The 18804-nt window shown below is 40.3% G+C and overlaps 1 protein-coding gene across 1 annotated transcript in view; it reads left to right on the forward strand.

The window, feature by feature from the left end:
- The window catches only part of GPD2 (glycerol-3-phosphate dehydrogenase 2), a 98270-nt gene extending 80907 nt beyond the window's left edge, over window positions 1-17363 (forward strand). The window contains exons 11-17 of the mRNA XM_066611997.1: window positions 231-406; window positions 2289-2420; window positions 2760-2918; window positions 4166-4278; window positions 5443-5521; window positions 5637-5735; window positions 13701-17363. Of these exons, the coding sequence (XP_066468094.1) occupies window positions 231-406; window positions 2289-2420; window positions 2760-2918; window positions 4166-4278; window positions 5443-5521; window positions 5637-5735; window positions 13701-13826 (884 nt within the window). The 3' untranslated portion in view covers window positions 13827-17363. The remainder of the gene's footprint in view (window positions 1-230; window positions 407-2288; window positions 2421-2759; window positions 2919-4165; window positions 4279-5442; window positions 5522-5636; window positions 5736-13700) is intronic.
- The last annotated feature ends 1441 nt before the right edge of the window (window positions 17364-18804 follow it).

The following is an 18804-nucleotide window of genomic DNA, read 5'->3' on the forward strand; positions in this document are numbered from 1 at the left end:
CATTATTTAAATCTTTTATTTGTTCTGTGTTTTATGTTCTAATGTCTGATTCTGAAGGAAGCCAGTAAAATATTTAGGCTGAAATTTTGAAGTGGTAGCTAATTTTGATGTGAGTGGCCTAAAGAGTACCACTTTCATAGCTAGTTTATTGGTATTTTCAAGGTCAAATATTGTTGTGGTAGGAGTTGAAATGGTGGACCTATAATATCCCTGTTTGTTAATGCTTTCAGGTGGGAAATGGACAACCTATCGCTCAATGGCACAAGATACCATTGACGCTGCTGTAAAAAGTCATAACCTTCAAGCAGGTCTCTGTAAGACATCTGGTCTCTTACTACAGGGGGCTGAAGGTTGGAGCCCTACCCTATATATCAGACTGGTTCAAGATTATGGACTTGAATGTGAGGTGAGACTTGAGATGCGACTCTTTTAGTATTTTGAAATGCCAGTACATCCTAAATGTATTTTCACTCTGTCCACTGGATCTGGACTGTGGCACGTAGAAACTGGTGGTGGTAGTGAGTGCACGGAACTGTTTGAGTGGCTCCCTCTTTTCACTCCTTCCAACTGTAGAGCATATCTCTCAAGGAGGGACAGAGCAGGGTGAGTTTGAGGCTGGAGAAAAGGAGAGAGGTGAATAAGTGAGGAAGGAGGCTGGAGCAGGAGGGGATAGAATAAGGTGGAGCAATAGGAGTTACTGGAGCAACACTTTTCCCTCGAGCTTTCAAAACATCCAGTGTCTTGCCTGTTAAATCAACAGGCCCTAACCTCATTCAGTATAGATGAGAGATGTCAAACACATTTCATACAGTGGATTGAATAGTATTCATGGCACCTGCTGAGGGCCGGAAGTGATATTATTATTATTATTATTATTATTATTATTATTATTATTATTATTATTATTATTATTATTATTATTATTATTATTATCAACAGTATTTATATACCGCTTTTCAACTAAAAGTTCACAAAGCGGTTTACAGAGAAAAATCAAATAACTAAATGGCTCCCTGTCCCAAAAGGGCTCACAATCTAAAAAGATGCAAATGAATACCAGCAGACAGCCACTAGAACAGACAGTGCTGGGGTGAGGTGGGCCAGTTACTCTCCCCCTGCTAAAAAAAGGAGCACCCACTTGAAAAAGTGCCTCTTACCCATATTAAGTAGAGACTGACATCATGAAGCAGGTGATACCCAGAAATAAGCACTTGTTCCTCACTTAGGAACTCCTCAACTGCAAATGAGGAGAAAATGTGCAAATCATGACCAGATTTTCAAGGTATTGCAGAGCCCAATTATCACAGGGGCCACTGTTTCAGCTGCACTGCTTCTTCCGATGCAGCTCAGCTGCTGAGTGGAACTTTGCAAAGTGACACCTTAGCAGAAGTGGTGCTGCCGAAAGGGTGACCTGCATGATAACTGGGCTCTCCCAATGACTCAGCAATTTCTCCTTTTCTTTACCCCTCTTGGTCTGTCTCTTCCCTCATACCATTCCTCATGTTCTGAGGCTTCCTTCCATCTCTCCCTTGTAGTGCTTCGGCAGAAGTGGTGCTGAATGATGGCACAGGGAGAGTGCAATTATCAGGCAGGCCACACTTTCAGCTGTGCCACTTTTGCCAATGTGTCACTTTGCAACTCAGTAGCTCATGGTGGTGCTAGGAGAGCTCGGTTACCATGGGGGCTGGATGAAGAGCTTTCATGAAGATGAAGAGCTTTCATGAGCCGTATCTGGCCCACATGTTTGACACCCCTGGTATATAGATCGTAGCTTGGGGTGGTTGTTTAAAAGATGGATCTAGGCTGGCTGTATATCATGTGGTTAGACCACCGGGGGGGGGGGGGGTTTGAACCTAATCCATTGTTGCCTTCTTTACTACAAAGAATGGCATGTTCATTATTCTAACTATTTAATAAACCTAATTTATGTAACTCCAATTTTTGGGGGGGGTGTCTGTGTGTGTGGTATATGTATGTGTATGTCTTTGTAGCTGTGAAAGCCTAAGTTCTTTGGTTTTCTGTCCCAAATAAATATATTCTCCAGATGTGATCACAGTAGCAGAAACCAACATCATTAGTCACTGTTCCATTGATACATGCATAGCAGTCCTAGCACTGGCCTAAGCATTCCCAGTGTGAAGAGTTGCCTCCCACACAATCCAGTCGTCAGGCTATTCGTTAACAGGCAGCAGAAGAACTGACAAGATCAGTTCATGCCTAGACTGATCAACCAGCATTTTCCAGAACACGGCTCAAACAGTTGCTTTCATGTGTTCTCAATTCTGTAGGTGGCGCAACACCTTGCAAATACATATGGGGACAAGGCTCTCGAAGTGGCAAAGTTGGCCCAGGTTACTGGAAAGAGGTGGCCTATTGTTGGCAAACGCCTTGTATCAGAGTTCCCTTACATTGAGTCTGAGGTATGACAGTGAGAACTTTGAAATTTTTCTCTTTTGCTTTCTTATTTTGTTCTAAATGTGCTGTTTTCTTGTCATCAGAACTGCTGTAACATAGCTTTAGCTTTGTTTACTAGCTAGTCTGTCTTTAGAAGGCTGCAGCAGGAAGTCATGATTTTGTTGAAACTGCTACGGGGAGTAGAACTTGTGAATAAGGTCTCCCTCATCTGTCCTCCCTCCCATTTGAGCATTTATTGTCATCAGTATATACATTACATTTTGCCTTTTAGTGTTAATTCCTCTGTTCTGTACCAACCTCTCAAACGGGATTTGATCTGCAATTTATCTATTCAAATATTATAGGTTGAGTATTCAATCCAAGAGTATGCCTGCACTGCAGTGGATATGATTGCCCGTCGAACACGCTTGGCTTTCTTGAATGTGCAAGCTGCGGAGGAAGCTTTACCAAAAGTCATTGAGATAATGGGGAAGAAGCTCAAGTGGAGTGAACAGAAGAAAAAGGTATAAAGGAGGGGGTCACTTGTTTTACAACTTAGAAGTTTATGAGATCCTTTCCAAAGACATTAAATGTCCTGGAGTGGAGAGATATGGTCTGAGTCACTAACTTCATGTATTCCTTTTCTTATCACTCTCCCTGCTGTAACATTTGGACGTGCTTGTTTTGTGTGTGTGTGTGTGTGTGTGTGTGTGTGTGTGTGTTGGGGGGGGTATGATTATCCCATGTTCTTGAAAATCATGGGTGGAGGTTCACAGCAGTCTCAGTCCATGAGGCAAGCACTGTCCGTTCCCCCTCCTCCACTTTGTCTAAATGGCCATTTGAACTGAATGTCACATATATAGTTCGTACTCTGGTACTTAACTTCCATATTGCAAAAACTATGTACAGTATCTCGCAAATCTTTGAATAGAGTGTTTTCATTTGCTGCCCCAGTTAGATGCTCCAAGAAGTCAATTAATGTGACAACATGTGTTCAGGTGTTCTTGGGTCTTTAAAGCTAAAATATGCAATTAAATAGAGCTCATTTGCTATGGATTAATAGCAGAGTCCACTCGCTCTTGAAAGGCTTACTTTGTCAAAGCGGGGTTGCTGACTTCAGCTACTGATCCTTGCTCTCAAATGAGCAGAGCCTAGAAAAAGCTTATGGATGGTCAGGGATGTAAAGCAACTGGAGTAGGATAGTCAGTGACAAAAAGAAGGCCTCAGAACAGAAGAGAGGATTGAAAGATTACAAACTATGGGCATCTTTGTTGTCCTGTTGCCTAAAGAGATTAATTGGCAAATACCAGAACCCTAAAAAATTAGACACATTCAAGCCTGTAACTTGCCACTTAGGGTACTTAGTGTAGTTATAAGATACCAGCATTAAATTAAAGGCCAACTCTCTTGGCCCTTTGCCTGCAAGCTCAGCTCTTGCTGTTATCTCTGCGAGCTGTGCGTATGGATTGAGGGCATGTTACAGCCCTAAAAATCTTTACATTGCACGTCTCTCGAAGTAATTATCGCTTGATAATCAACACTTGTACAACCAAACCAGTGATCTAGCTGAAGCATGAAATGCTGCCTAATCTTAATTACCTTGTTCACCTTTAAGCACTTTTTGGTCATCAACTGCTGATATTCCTCTAAGGACCAGCAATTATAATTAAGTGAAAGGAGCCAATAAAACATTACAGCAAAGAAGAAATTCAGAATGTAAATATTTGCTGTTACCCTAGAGCTGAGGCTATGTACCGCTCTCCCTGTTTAGGAGGAGCTTGCGACAGCGAAGAAGTTCCTGTATTATGAAATGGGCTACAAGGCACGGTCAGAGCAACTGACAGATCATAGTGAAATCACTCTGACTGCAGGAGATCTTGAGAGGTAAGTATGGTAAAAGCAAGTCATTCATCTCAGGGGTCTGAATATGATATACAGTAGGCTGTGGGGACTGTACAGTACAGTCCCCCCAGTACAGTATATCCACAGTACAGTACAGTAGACTGGTGCTGGCAGCCATGCAAGCTAGGTTGTTGTCTCTTTATTGCCTTCTTCCTTCTCAATGTGGTATGTACTTGATAAGCTGAGGGGAGGCATGCATCATTGCATCTATATCCTGGCCTATATCTGGATTAATGTATCTGTATTATTATCTATCTTTCTGACAAGGCTTTCAGAATGGTTTACATTTAACCAAAGTTGCCAAAGACAAAATGATAAAAAGAGTAGACTTGTCTCGGACCTTTGGTGGTCTCTTCAGAAGCTCAGGGCTGAGCTCTTTGGTCTGAGCATCTACTATTCTGCTTTCCTCTTGGGGCAAACAAGTGCACTGAAGGAGAGACTGCTCAACAGTTTTCTCAGGCTGCTTGCACTTTCTTCAGGAGCTGATGGCAGGAGCTCTGTGGCCTGGGAGATGACTGAGTGATCCCTGTAGCCCAGTGGTATTCTAACTGGGGCGTTGTGACGCGACGCTTTTGCGGAGGCAGAGCAGATCCTCCCACTCTCCCTTTCCCTGACCTGGGGTGCCCTGCAGGCGCTCGCACAGGCTCCCCGCACACAGGGATGGCTGCTGCAGGGATTGGTGAGTGCATCCCAGTCCCGGCAGCCCCCCCTGCCCCTGCTGCCTCCCCGCCAAGACTTACTGCGGGTTTCAAACTCCTGGAGAGTTTGAAAACCGCAGCTGTAGCCCAATACTGTTGCTGCTTCAACTGGGAGTGGCTTTTCTGGGCTTTAGGTTCTTTCCTAGCACCTTGAATCTATTAACTGGAGATGCCAGGGGTTGAACCCTGAGGCTGTGTGAGCTGCTGCTCAGCTGTGGCGCCTCCTACTTGGGACCAGTAGCCTGGGGCAGGTGATATCAAGATGAGAACTATGGGATGACCAAGTTCTGTGTAGGGGGAATAAACCTGACACTGTAGCTGGATTAAATAGGAACAGTTGTCAGCTTGTGGAGGTAAGGGAGAGAGCATCTCTTAGGCTGCATTAAAACCCCTGATTAGAACTGCTTTTTGTCAGTGTCTTTTTCTCATGAGTAATCCCATCTTGCAGGTATAAAAGGAGATTTCACATGTTTGATAAAGAAGGCAAAGGTTTTATTACCGTATTGGATGTGCAGCGTGTGTTAGAGGTAACACCTTATTTCTCGTTCCTTTTTTTTAAATTGTATCAAAATTGCCTAGCATGATATTAATAGTGTTTTGTTAATTCAGGCATGTGGGCTTTTCCTTCTATATTCTTTATAGAGCATCAACCTTCAAATTAATGAAAGTGCACTCCATGAGATTTTGAATGAAGTGGATTTGAACAAAAACGGGCAGGTTGAATTCAATGAGTTTTTGCAGGTGAGCAAATTTTTTTTGATTTAAAAAAATATAGTGGAAGAAAACCCAGAGGTCTACTTTGTAGATGCCATAATATAGGTTACTCACAACACTTACTTCAATAATATTGGGAAATGTTATTGGAAGATGATATATACATTTCTTGTAGCTCTGATGCTAAAGTGGCAATTATATGAGAGTATGATTTTGTCTTTTGTAACACTACATCAAAGGAAGGCACAAAATATTCACTGGCTAAGTTACAAAAAAATACATTAAGAGTTACCACTGTACAGAAAATAATTAAGACAAAGTTAAGGAGCATTATTCAATCTATACATTTCCTATACATATAACCCTGAAGACGGTTCAGAAACTACAATTAGTACAGAATGCGGTGGCCCGTGTAGTCACCGGAGCCAGGCGGTTTAACTCTTTCAGCCTGCTTCTCCGGGGGCTACATTGGCTGCCCATTCGTTTCCGGGCCCAATTCAAGGTGCTGGTTTTGACCTTTAAAGCCCTATACTGCTCTGGGCCAGGATATCTTAGAGACCGCCTACTCCCGTACAATCCGGCTCGCCATCTCAGGTCATCAGAGAAGGCCTTTTTGCAAGTGCCGCCACCCAAGGAGGTCCGGGGGGCGGCTGCAAGAAATAGGGCCTTCTCGGTAGTGGCACCAACATTATGGAACTCCCTTCCCCTTGACTTGAGAATGGCTCCCTCTCTTGAGAGCTTTCGGCGAGGCCTGAAAACACTGTTGTTTAAACAAGCCTTCTGATTTCTGGCCTTCTTAACTTTTTTATACATCTTTTAGTTTTACAGGCTTGATTCCTCGGTGATCTGCTCTTTTACTCTTTTAATCTGACTACTGTTTTTATGGCCCTGTAGTGTGTTTTTAAATGTTTTTATCTGCTTGTATTAATGTTTTTAAAATCTATTGTTTTTTTTAATATGTTGTTAGCCGCCCTGGGTCCCGTTAGGGAGAAGGGCGGGATAAAAATAAAGTTTTATTATTATTATTATTATTATTATTATTATTATTATTATTATTATTATTTTACATTTCATTTTTGTATTGTTTCTGAAAGTGAGGTAACATTGCAGTGTCTTTTGTTGAGTGAAGCTCCAGACTCTGGGTGGGAGGTAGGCTGGTTCACAAATTTGAGTGGCAGCAGGCTTTGTGTGACGAATGAGCATGCATAGTCACCATTCTCTTCTTCTAAGCTCCTACAGTGTATGGTGTTCCTTTTTGTCTTTTCTCAAAAAGGGAAAAGGATGAGGCATCTTTTCATAAGGGCCTCTGTGTGGCACATCTATCTCATGTGACTTTAGGTTTGTTGTGGGAGGAAGGGAACCCAAACTATTTATTCATCTTGCAATGCCTGTTGCTACCTGGTAAATATTTGAACCTAAGCAGAGAGTTCAGTGTGATTGTCACCTCTAGTCTGAAAGGCAGAAAGTGCAGGTGGGGAGGCTCCGAAGGCAAGGTCCTTGAAGAGAGCTTAATATCTGAGTTTCTTTTTTCCTCCTTGAGATTGAATCCTCTCAGGGTTTCTTTGTCAATAATTGCCAATCAGAATGTTGCTGGCGGGTTGCACAAAACATACAAGGTTCTTTGTTCCACAGCCAGAAACTCTGTTACATCAACGCCTTCGCCATTTACTCTTCACTTTCCCCCTTTTAAAACTCCAGCTCCAGCCTTCATTCTGACTTAGTGCCACTAAATCTAATAGGTGTGTCTTAAATCTAAGCAGGCAAGTGCTCATTCACTGTTAATCCCTTCAGTACTCATTACACAGTCATGTAGGGGAAGTGCAATATAAACTGATTACCCAAAGTACTGAGCTTTACTTAATACTTTTTAAAAATTCATAATTTCATAGAAAGTTGTACTATTCTGCATAAGGGCAGCCCATCAGTTGACACTGAAACCATCCATTCTGATTCTACCAAGGATCAGAATAGAGTTGTGTACACAGTCCATAACAAGCCATGACCTGGCACATGATTTCTTGTTAATGATACGATGCTAAATACGTTTAAATTTGCATTCAGATACTTTGTGCTCTTTTCAGAAGTAAACTGCATTTGTGATCTCTGTAACTGTTTAGAATGGATCAGACAGGAATTTGCCACACTTTGATTGGAGCTAACAGATCCCTGTATTAAACAGATGTATTCTTTATTCTCCAAACACAGATGCTTTTTCTGGCTCAGTATTGGGAATACAATATTTTGCAATCTCTCTTTATACCCCCCTATTTATAAATTGAAATTCAGAAGGTAAAAGAAGCATAATAATACACTCTCCTTCCCCCTCCTATGACAAAAATACTACATTTGCACAGCTGAGTGGTGAAAAGGGGGGTGTCTATAAATTGCAATTAACTTGACAGCTTCTTGACACCGGAATTACCCCAGGGTCACTTCCGTGCTTCATGTGTTCCTGAAACATGTCTTTTATTTATTTAAATTGGTATACCTCCACCTTTTCATCTGTGTGCAGTTTCTCAACATGGTTTAAGTGTGGGTGGTTTAAGGCAGAGTGAGATGGCTCATATGGGGTGGCTGGAGGGAATCCAGTTTTCACCTTCCCCCAACTTTCATCTGGCTGCTTGTTTCTGATTTAGTTGTTGAATCCTTTAAGCTCAGAACCAAGTTCTGTGCTACTCTTATATTTTAGCAACATTGTCACTGGTTTTGTTTTGTGCCAGTAACAGGAGACACAGACACACACACACACACACACTCCCCTTTGTGCAAATGCCCCCTTTCCATATGAAGAAGAGAGAAGGCCAATACCCTGTGCTCTCTAGAGAATACATTTCCTCACATAGGCATAGAAAACCAGTGTAAAACCAGGCCACTGTTCATCATTTCACCTCCAATTACGATTACACCTTTTTCAGGAAGTTGCAGCCATTAGGTGGTGGCCACACTAATAACAAACTGCAGATGAATTACTTTCAGAACATAATGCAAAAATAATGCATGAGCTGGCAGCATCTGAAATTCCCCATGGAAGAATTCCAGAGAATCTACATAAGTAACTATATTCCTCCTGTGGAAGAACAGAGATGGTTTGGGCCTGAACAGAGTATAATGCATGTTCCCTTTCAATGCCTGAGACTGAATTATCTTTCAGGATTCTTTCAGAATGCCACCGTCTGCTTTCCAAAAAATTTGACCCACACCTCTTCTGTTTCAATGACAGGCTCTTGGGTATTGTGATCCAAATGTTAATGGTCATGAGAATTCTTGAGCTCTTCTCTCCTGTCCCACTCCTAACAGCTTTTCTGTGTTGAGACATGTTTACATAATTAAGACATAATTCATGTTTGTTTTCTGAGGCATGAGAATCTTCATACAGTTACCTTTCCATATCAAGGCATGGTGTGATATTTGCCTGCAGAGGTTTAAAACAAAAGAACTCAAGATTACTATTGTTTAAATGTACGTATGTGTACATTTTACAAGTACAATAGGCTCAATTCTCTGTGAAGTATATAGTAGCTGTTATCTAAATGGTTAAGAACATAAGAACAGCCCCACTGGATCAGGCCATAGGCCCATCTAGTCCAGCTTCCTGTAACTCACAGCGGCCCACCAAATGCCCCAGGGAGCACACCAGATAACCTCCCTTCTTTTTCACTTTCAAGATTTCCCCCCCCCCTTCTTTTATAATTTCACTATCAAATTTGTAGCTAACACAGTTTTCCATCATGCATCAATTCTTCATGTTACCACAGTCAGCCGTGGGTTTGTGCGTACAGATTCCTTCCTCCAGTTCTCAATTAGTGGTAACTATTTGCTTTCCAATGAAATTGTAAACTGCTGTTTGGTGGGTTCTGATTCTGAAGCCGTAACTATTGTTTGCTCAACTCAGATGTCATGACAAACTGTGGTTACTACAAACCAGGAAAAATAGGAGAGAATCTTCATATGTGAGTCTGCAGTACATTCTTGACCATGGTTTGGTCTCAAGATCTGAACTGAGACACTGTATAACATTTGATCAGTGAATTGCTCTCTTTATAAACCTAGAGATAAGATTTTGTGGGTGCAAAACTGGTTGCGAATGTTAGTCTCTCTTAATGTGTACATGTAGAAATGCAAAATTTAAGACTCTAAAGATCCTTCTGAAATGTACCTAGACATCCATTTGACTTCTTTCAGGCAAGCAGCCCCTTATTTGTTTTTTATTGCTAGCCAGGTTTGTTTTTGTAAGAGCCTTTCTTGGTCAGATATTTCAAATGACTGCCAGATCCTTCCTGCAGTGTGGCAATGATGAATGCAGAACATGAGATAAATTAATGCTGGGGATTTTGGTCAATGTCAGCCTTTTCTTCACTGTGTCTAGTTAAACAAACAAGATCAAGGCAAAGGAAAATGGTAATTGTCTCTCTTGAGATGGGCTGCAGATAAGAGCACTGTTGAATCTAAATGCAGAAATTTTCACTGGTTTTGTCTAGCGTGTATTTATATATACATAGAAGAATACATATTCTCTTACACCTTGGGCACAATCACTCAGGTGATGTGAATAAATGATTTTTTAGAAGAATTTTTTAAAAACTGTCTTGTGACTTAAGTCATGCTAAATGTGTTTTTAACCAGCATTTTTTTCTTGCCAATTGTAAACTTTCTCTCATCCTCAGTCTCGCATTAATGAGATTTAATTTTAGATTTTGAAAAGTGGATTTATTGTTTAACAGTTGCCCTCTCATTTCATATTTGTATTTGTTAAAATTGGTTTGTTTGGTCAAGGTATTTTCTAAGAAGTTGAACAGGGACGGGGACAGGGAGCCATTTTTGGGACAGGGAGCCATTTAGTTATTTGATTTTTCTCTGTAAACTGCCTTGTGAACTTTTAGTTGAAAAGTAGTATATCAATACGGTTGATAATAATAATAATAATAATAATAATGTTCTTCTGAACCTTAATAGTGATTTGTATTTTTTTAAAGTCTATATTGTGTTTTTTTTGCATTCTTCTAACATGTAGGAGTGGATTCCTTAGGAGTAGAAATCATTTAACAGAAATAGACTGCTACTTGGTATTTTTCATTTTCATAAATTTCATTTTTCATAAATTTCTGATTACTTTAGTACAAGTACACGGGCAGGTTACAGCATCAAATAACAATCCAGTAAAGCCAATAAATAAATCATACCTATGGAAATACAGGTGTGCGCCATTTAATGACGGGTAGGTTCTCCTATCCCTGTTGTTATGCAATTAGGTTGTTAAGTGACATTCTGTCCAGTCTATTGCCTTTGTTGTCTAAACGGACACCCCCTGTCAGACATTAACTGGCTGCACAGGCTACTGGAGATAGATTGCCTCTGCTTTGCATTAAGAGCCTCTGTTGTATAAACAGACACTCTACTGCAGGCTATGGGAGACGCAATTGTCTCATTAAGAACATCTTTATTGTGCTTTGACCACCGTCATATATACTTAATGAATGGTTAAGTGGCGCACACCTGTACAATATTGAATTACCATTCAGAGTCGGTATGAACAAAATCTTGCACCGTTTCTGGAAAATGTTTGTATTCAATCTTTTAGTCAAATACTCGTATGTGCCAGTGGAGTCCTCTTGCAGGATTTTACCACTTCAGAATGCCTGCTACAGGATTGCTTGTTTGCAAATACCCTGTGGTCAAAATTTTCTTGAATTTGTTGGAAAGAATTTTTCTAGATGAGTCATCTCTCGACTCTGCTAGCTTTCAGCATGCTGGAAGATCTTTGATACAAGGACACTCCTTAAACATGTGCTTTTTCTAACACACAAGCATTTCTGAGGTGGCATTGGCCTGTGAAGACTGTGCTGTGTGCACTTTAATTACTTGTTTGTTAAGATTTATTGTTAGCCCAAAGATAACATCCAAAGGTCGCCAGTTTGAGGCCACTGGCACCTTGAATGGTGAGACCTTGAAGCAGCTGACAAGCCGAGCTGAGTGATTCCACCTGCTCTTGGTGTGAGCAAGAAGCGTCTTGGCTGCCCTCCATGTGAGAGATGGAGCTACTTGTCAGCCTATGTGGGAGAACTGGAGGCCAGAAGTGAGACCAAACCAGGAAGATCCATTCTGAAAAGTTGTTGGTTCTTGAAAGAGAGAACTTCTGTGATTGTAAAAATCCCCTTGAGGGATTTAGAAACACCTGCCTGTGTAAACCGCCTTGAATAAAGTCAGAGGAGTAATCCGATGACCAGAAAGGTGGTATATAAATACCTTGTTGTTGTTGTTGTTGTTGCAAGCAGGATAGCAACAAGAGTAACTTTAGAATAGGAGGGGAAAAAAGTTTGTTTCCTTATTTAGGTATGATTCGGGGCTAATTGAAAATTGCTTGAATAATTGTAGAAGAGCTATGTAGATCAGTGGTTCTCAAACTTTGAGGGAGCTTTACTTCCTCAGTAAGTTCTTACGGGGAAGGGCTAGTAATTGCATCGCTAAGGGGGGTGAGGGGGGTGCTTTGCACTTACTTCAAGAAGGCAGGGCTGCAGCAAGTTGCAGGAGGTGCAGGGAGCCCTGCGCAGCCCTGCACAGTGCTCCCCGAGGCTTGGAACGTTTGCTAAAAGTGGGCACAAAGCACCTCCTGCAAAACGGAAGTGCTTGCGCCCGCTTTTAGTGAAGCTTGTATTTAAAATTTTTGAATTCTAGTCTTCCAGATGGAGCAGATGCACTTGCTTGAATGTCCTGGCTTATCATAAATACCCAGAAGCGTTCAAGTAAATACTTGACAGTGGATTTTCTAGACAAACCCACTGAGTTAACATAAAAGTCAGAAATAACCAAATAAAAAAAAATATATCCTGGAGGAATTCCTGATTGCTCACAAACAGAAAAAGAGACAAAATTTGTAAGCTAAATAATGCATTGCAAATTGTTCACTCTTCTCTGTGTTGGCCCTTAAGAAAGATGTCAGGGGAGTAAAATGAGAATGTGGCTTGTAGCATTCGCTGTCATGTTGATATTGCACAATTCAGCCCCAGAGTGGAGGAGATTTCTAGGATGGAAAATTCAGAGTGTTCTGGTTGCTCTGCATATTTCTGGCATTTTTTCCTGGAGAAGTGAAGAGTGAACTCTTGCGTAACATCAAGTGTCCTAATAATAAAGTGTGTAAATACCTACAGTCGGCTGTGAAACAAACTAGTGCACAAACACACATAATGCAGGAACCGGAGTCAAAATTTTCAAAGTGGAAAATAAGCACCCCCTAATTAAGTCAGCTATTCAACAGTTAAAATATTAGTGTTTTTTTTCCTCAAGCTGTTCACATGGTACACACAAATTAAGGAGGCCTTCCCTGAGGCCATGTTGGGCAAGATCTGAAAGAGCTATACTTTTGTGTGCTAAGTAAAAAATAGTTTTTGGGGGGGATATTCTTACGTGAGGTCAGCTTCTGAATATGATTTACATAAGGATCTATATGTCAGCACTGAAAAAAAAAAGCTGTATCTTATTTCCCACAGACACACCTTTTTACCAGTTTTGTTTCAGGAGTATGGAAATTTCTGAAGAATATTTTAAAGGCATTTCCTTCTTTTTGGAGGTCCACTGAGACTGTTGCCAAAATGCACCTTTGACAATTGTGTAGTAACCCAACCTCGGTAGGAAATGGGTTTTAAAGGTTTTTTGGGTGGTGACCTGCACATGGACAGATTCCAAGCTGTTTTGAGCAAGTTGACTGGCCCCATCTTGTCACCCCCACTCATTTTTTAATTTATTATTTTTTACTTTTACATCTTTTTTTGGCCTACCACTATTGCACACTTAATAAATGATGGTGTAAGTATGGCTTTAGGTTTTTATATGCTCTGGCAAGCTTTTGGAAAAGGCTGTGATTCGCTTTAAGGCAATATTCATTTGCAGCAGGAGTCTGGAACCTTACTCCCCATGTTAGCAAGGTATGCATGTACAATGACTGTGGCAAATATAATTAGAAGTGATATTAATGTTTTCTCAATCTTGTTTCTGTAGCTCATGAGTGCAATTCAGAAAGGATATGTTTCTGGAAGTCGTCTAGCTGTACTTATGAAAACTGCTGAAGAGAACATCAGTCAGCGTAACGTAATTTCAGTGGATCGGAGTGGAGGTGGACTGTGAGTTTGTGGAGCAGAGAGCTGCAAAATTGTGGGTATCATGTAGCTGCCTCTAGTGATGCTGAGAAACATTCCAGTGCTTTCAGAAGTCTCTGCTTCCTCTACATGATCTGTCTACTGCTGAGCAACTATACAGAAAAATGCATAGGTGCAGGTGTTTGTTTTAATGAAGTTTTCTGTGAGGGTATTACTGCTCTAATTTGTGGCCTGCTGAACTGGGTGGATGTATCTCTTTTCTGCCAAATGAATGATGGGCAAGAATTTTGAAGTTGAGTTAGGGAACTTTGTCCCAGGTACTTTTCCTCTGGTCAATACTGGGTTTTTACACTGCACTCTGGAGCTCTGGCAGGTCGTCTAGGTGGCAATCCAGCAAGAATGTGGGTGCAGCAGCACTTTGCCATTCATACTGTAGCAAGAACAGTGTCTCCTGTGCAGCTGGAAGCTGTTCCTAGCCTTTCATCTTGCACTTGCTGCACTGAATTGGCAGAAAGGGGAAGTGCCAGTGTGCCTTTCATGTCATGCACATGGGCTTGTACATTCAATCTCTGGATTCCTTTTTCCCTTCAAGAAGTGTGTTGTGCTAAATATTCACCCTTTGCCTAAAACTGTTGAAACACTCATGTCATTAAAGGGGGGGGGGGATTTTGTCATGAGAATTAGAAGGTCCACATCTAGGATTGTCATATAATGGCTCTCAAAATGCAGGCCTATGTTCTGCAAGGGAATTGCAGTGATATTTCATTGTGATTGGATAAGAGGACATGTTGAGCACAATTCAGCCAAAAGTTAAACATGGTTCAATCTTACTGAAATCAATAGGATTTAACTGCACATGGTTCATGTACAAGTGACTATATCCTGTACAGCAGCTATGATTTGCAGATGGATTTCTGAAAAGCACACAAAATCAGCGTGAGATTAGAAGCACGTCACCAGGATACCTTTAACAAAACCTGTACGCGTTATCCCACCATGGAAAAATCAAACAATGTGGGTGGGATTTCCTTCCCTGTACATCCCTCTATAACAGCATGTTTGATATAGCAAGTGGTAAGGTTAGTAATGCATATAGATGTTTTTCCTTTCCTGTGCAATTTCTGTAGAGGTTTTAACAAATATTTGTGAATTGATTATTTGTCTGTTGGGTTTATTTTTGTGTATCTTGCACAAACTAAGAACTTGGAAACTTCTTTAGGATCTAAAATGTTTTGTAGGAGAAACACTGAACTGAACTTCATTACATATATACTGTCCAGTTTGGGACAGTTCTCAAAAACAGGCTTTACTGTCTTTTGCCCTAAAATACTTGCTATTAAGCTGGATAACTTTGCTAAGATTAGATGAAAGCTTTCTTCCTGGTGTATGGACAATAAAGTGTTAACATGAAGCAAAGAGAAAGGACTTCAGGTTACTGGTGAATCTTTGTCACCCTCTTGATTGCTTAAGGGCTTTTACCTGCATTTTGCATTTTTGCTACTATTGTTTAAGGGAATGCTCCTGCAATCCATAATGTGGGAAACATATACACCATTCTTGTGGGTCAAAATCCTTCCCTCCGATATTATTTTAATCTCTTTAGTGATGATTATTGCAAGTGGGAGAGTGTTCCTTAGATAAAAATGGGAGAGCCATTCCCTAGTAGTATCTGGTTACAAAAGTGGACTACAATGTATTTCTGCTCATAAAGGCTCTGCATTATGTGTTCACATGCACTGCAGGACCATTCTAATGGACCATAATACCACTTTAATGTACATCAGGCAATGTGGCCAAACAGATAACTTGACATGCACATTTTGAAGATGTTGAGGACTTCTGCTGCTAGAAATAGCTGTTAGTGACTTTGGGCTCTTTTCTTCACAATGACTTAGAAAAAAAAGAAGCACCCCAAACCCAGCAGTTAAACCTGAAAAGTTAGGAATTCACGTTTATAGGTAGGATTTTCAGCTTCTGTCCTAGTTGGATCTAAGGACCCAAATCTTGGTAAGTGGTCTGAGAAGGCAACAGTATTCTAAAATGTCTCTAGTGAAATTGTTTGCAGGCTTTTTCCTCGTTAGCTTTTTGCTATTACCAAGATGCCTCATACCTTCCTGTCTATATGGTGGCAGCAAAGGGGGGAGGCCAGCTTCCTCTTGCTTTTAGACTTGAAATATATGACTAAAACCTAATGTGCACTTGACAGTTCGAGGTCTCTTTGTGAGCACAAAAGGTGGTTTTGTGCTGTAGGTCCTGTTGATTGCTTGCTCTTAGATTGCCACCTCATATTAGACTGTTTTACATATCACTTTCCATCTCTGTTTGATCTGGATTTTTCTGCTCCCAATAAGGAGTAGACAAAAACCCATTTTTGAGTTCTTACATAGTCCAAATATGGGAAAAAGAATAAATGCTTCCTATATTTATACCCTCCCAAAGTGTGATAGTGCCAATATACCTTTTATTAGAACTTGTGGCATTTCTATATCTGCCACACACCCCCTTTAAGTAAAAGATAATATCAGCAATCCAGAGATGTGTGCATGTACTTCAACCACGTGTGCTTCAGGATTTAGTAAGGCCTTTCTCCTGGAGACCTGAGATTGGGGGAGAAGGTGCAGTTGTAAGTGCTGAAGAGCGAACAGTCCAGTATTTATGTTCAGCATAAATACTGAGGGGGAAAATCTGAATAATTCACATTTTTGGATGCACCTTTTCAAATAGATTCTCTCTCCATGCTGCCGTAAAGGGTTTTCAATAAAGTCTGCTTCTGCCTATCTCTAACCTTGCTCAGTCCCTGCTGTTTTAATCGTTTGCTACCAATGCATTCATTCCATTAACTTGATTTTCTTCCTTTTTTGTGTTTTATACGCATGCTGTCTGGTTTGCTCACTTGCAATTTTAGACAAAGTTTTCCTTGCACTCTTTCTGTAGGGTAAAAATATACGGTGCTGCTTTTTATGAAAAGTCAAAGGCGTAAAGTGGGCATCAGCTTTCATTGGCAGTAACATGAAAAGTCAGTAACAGTAACATTCATTCAGTAACATGAGAAAGTCCAAGTTATTTGATTACACAACACCCCCCCTTTTTTACATGTTTGAAAGATTGTGCTACAAATGTCCAGTGACTATAATGCACTTGCAGAATTTTACCCTTTTGCATTGTGTGAATCTCTATGTGATAGTACTGTGTTTAAAAAAATGAAAAGAAAAAGAATTAACAGCAAGGAGTCCTATAGTGGGTTGTCTTTGTGTACGTACATACATACATACATATGCATATATGCACACTGCATGTTTGTACATCTGGCACTTTTATGCATTGGGTTATTGTTCTAGATTGGACTGTTTAAATACTGTTTTTGAGGCTGGGTTGTCATTTTTATAACTGTCTCGGTGTTTTATTGCCATTATTTATTACTTTTGATATACCGAATGAGCTGCATGCATTTATAGAGCAATAAGAGGATGTATTTAATGTGCCTTGTTTTTAACTGAAAAAGAACTGAAAGCATGAATCAATAAAACTGATTAAAATGGTCCACTTGCTGGCATTTTGATGTTACCGTCTCTTACTGAAATAAAGCTGATTAGCCTTGAACTATTTTTTCCCCCCTTTTCTGTGGTAAAAAAAGTTGAAAACTTGAGACTTCTTAAGGCTCAGTTTTAAGAGATAATATAAATTGCTTGTCTTAACTCTCTATCCGTGTTTGGGGCAATTAAGAGTTAAAATACAGAGAAGCTTGTCATGAGGCATTAACGGTGAACATTCTTGATGGAATGTAGTGGAATATATTCATTGCCACCTTTTTATTTTAGTTTTTGCTGTGGAAGTAACAAATGATAATGTCCAACAAATTGTTAACCAGGACAGGCTTTTATTTATTTATTTTCCAGTCAGCAAACCCTCTTTGGAGGCAATGGTCCCAGCCCACACTGATGAATTTTATCATGACCAAAATCAATAGGAATAAATGGAAAAGATTACATAATCCATTTTGATCATCTTGCATGTCAGGTTAGTCCAGAGTTGCCAAGTGCTGATAAATGTTCTGACGGGGTGTGTGTGTGTGTGTGTGTGTGTGTGTGTGTGTGTGTGTGTGTGTGTGTGATATATTTTCATTGTCAGTAAATCAGAAAAGCTGTTTATACATTTTTAGTGCATACTTTTTTTTTGAAAATATGGGTTGTAATCTTTTAACAGTCCTAATTTTGCACATGAAACAGGATTATTATGTCTTTGGAAAGTGGAGTTTTTTTGCATTTGCTATTTTACATATGTATGCTACCAGCATATGTGACTGATATGTGAGAATTGACAGAATGTATAGCATTGATGCATTCCAAGAACAGAACTATAAAGAAGGAATCCTTCATATATATTCTCCCCTTTATCAGAACTCTTCAGAGATTGCTCCCCTCCTTTAACCAAATAGCATAAATGTTTTTCTTGCATACGCTTTTCAGGAATAGTTTACTTTCTCCACATGGGTAAGTAATGCGCAAGCCTGAATTCAGAATAAACCTTTTGAAAATGATTGTGTGGATCTTTGGTTGAGATTTTAGTCTCCAAACATGTAGGAAAAGCACACATCAGTCTTAGCAGTGAGCCTGGAATATCAAAGCACTGTTAGTATTTCAGCAGCAGTGCTTAGGCTGAATTCCCACATCAAATTTGAACTGATTGCATTTGATTGGGGAAGATTATAAAGAGAGCAGCGTCTTCAGTGATGTGCATTTGCTACTAAATGAGTTCTGTTTCTCACCCACTGAAAAATGAAGGGCTTCTCAGGCTTACCCGTCCCCAGCCTTTTAGTCTTTTTCCTCCCCACCCCTCAATTAGCTACTGGAGGTATGGAATGTATATAGAGGGACAAGAGCATTCATGCTGTACAATATTTGCACAGGTGCTGTGATCAGAAGGCTGGAGGCTTCTGTCCAGAATCAATACTTGACTCAATCTGTGTGCGAGACGCAACTAATTTAGGAGAATTCCAGCCCTTGTCT

Source organism: Tiliqua scincoides, chromosome 1 (genome assembly GCF_035046505.1).
Source record: "Tiliqua scincoides isolate rTilSci1 chromosome 1, rTilSci1.hap2, whole genome shotgun sequence".
In the NCBI taxonomy this organism is placed as follows: domain Eukaryota; kingdom Metazoa; phylum Chordata; class Lepidosauria; order Squamata; family Scincidae; genus Tiliqua; species Tiliqua scincoides.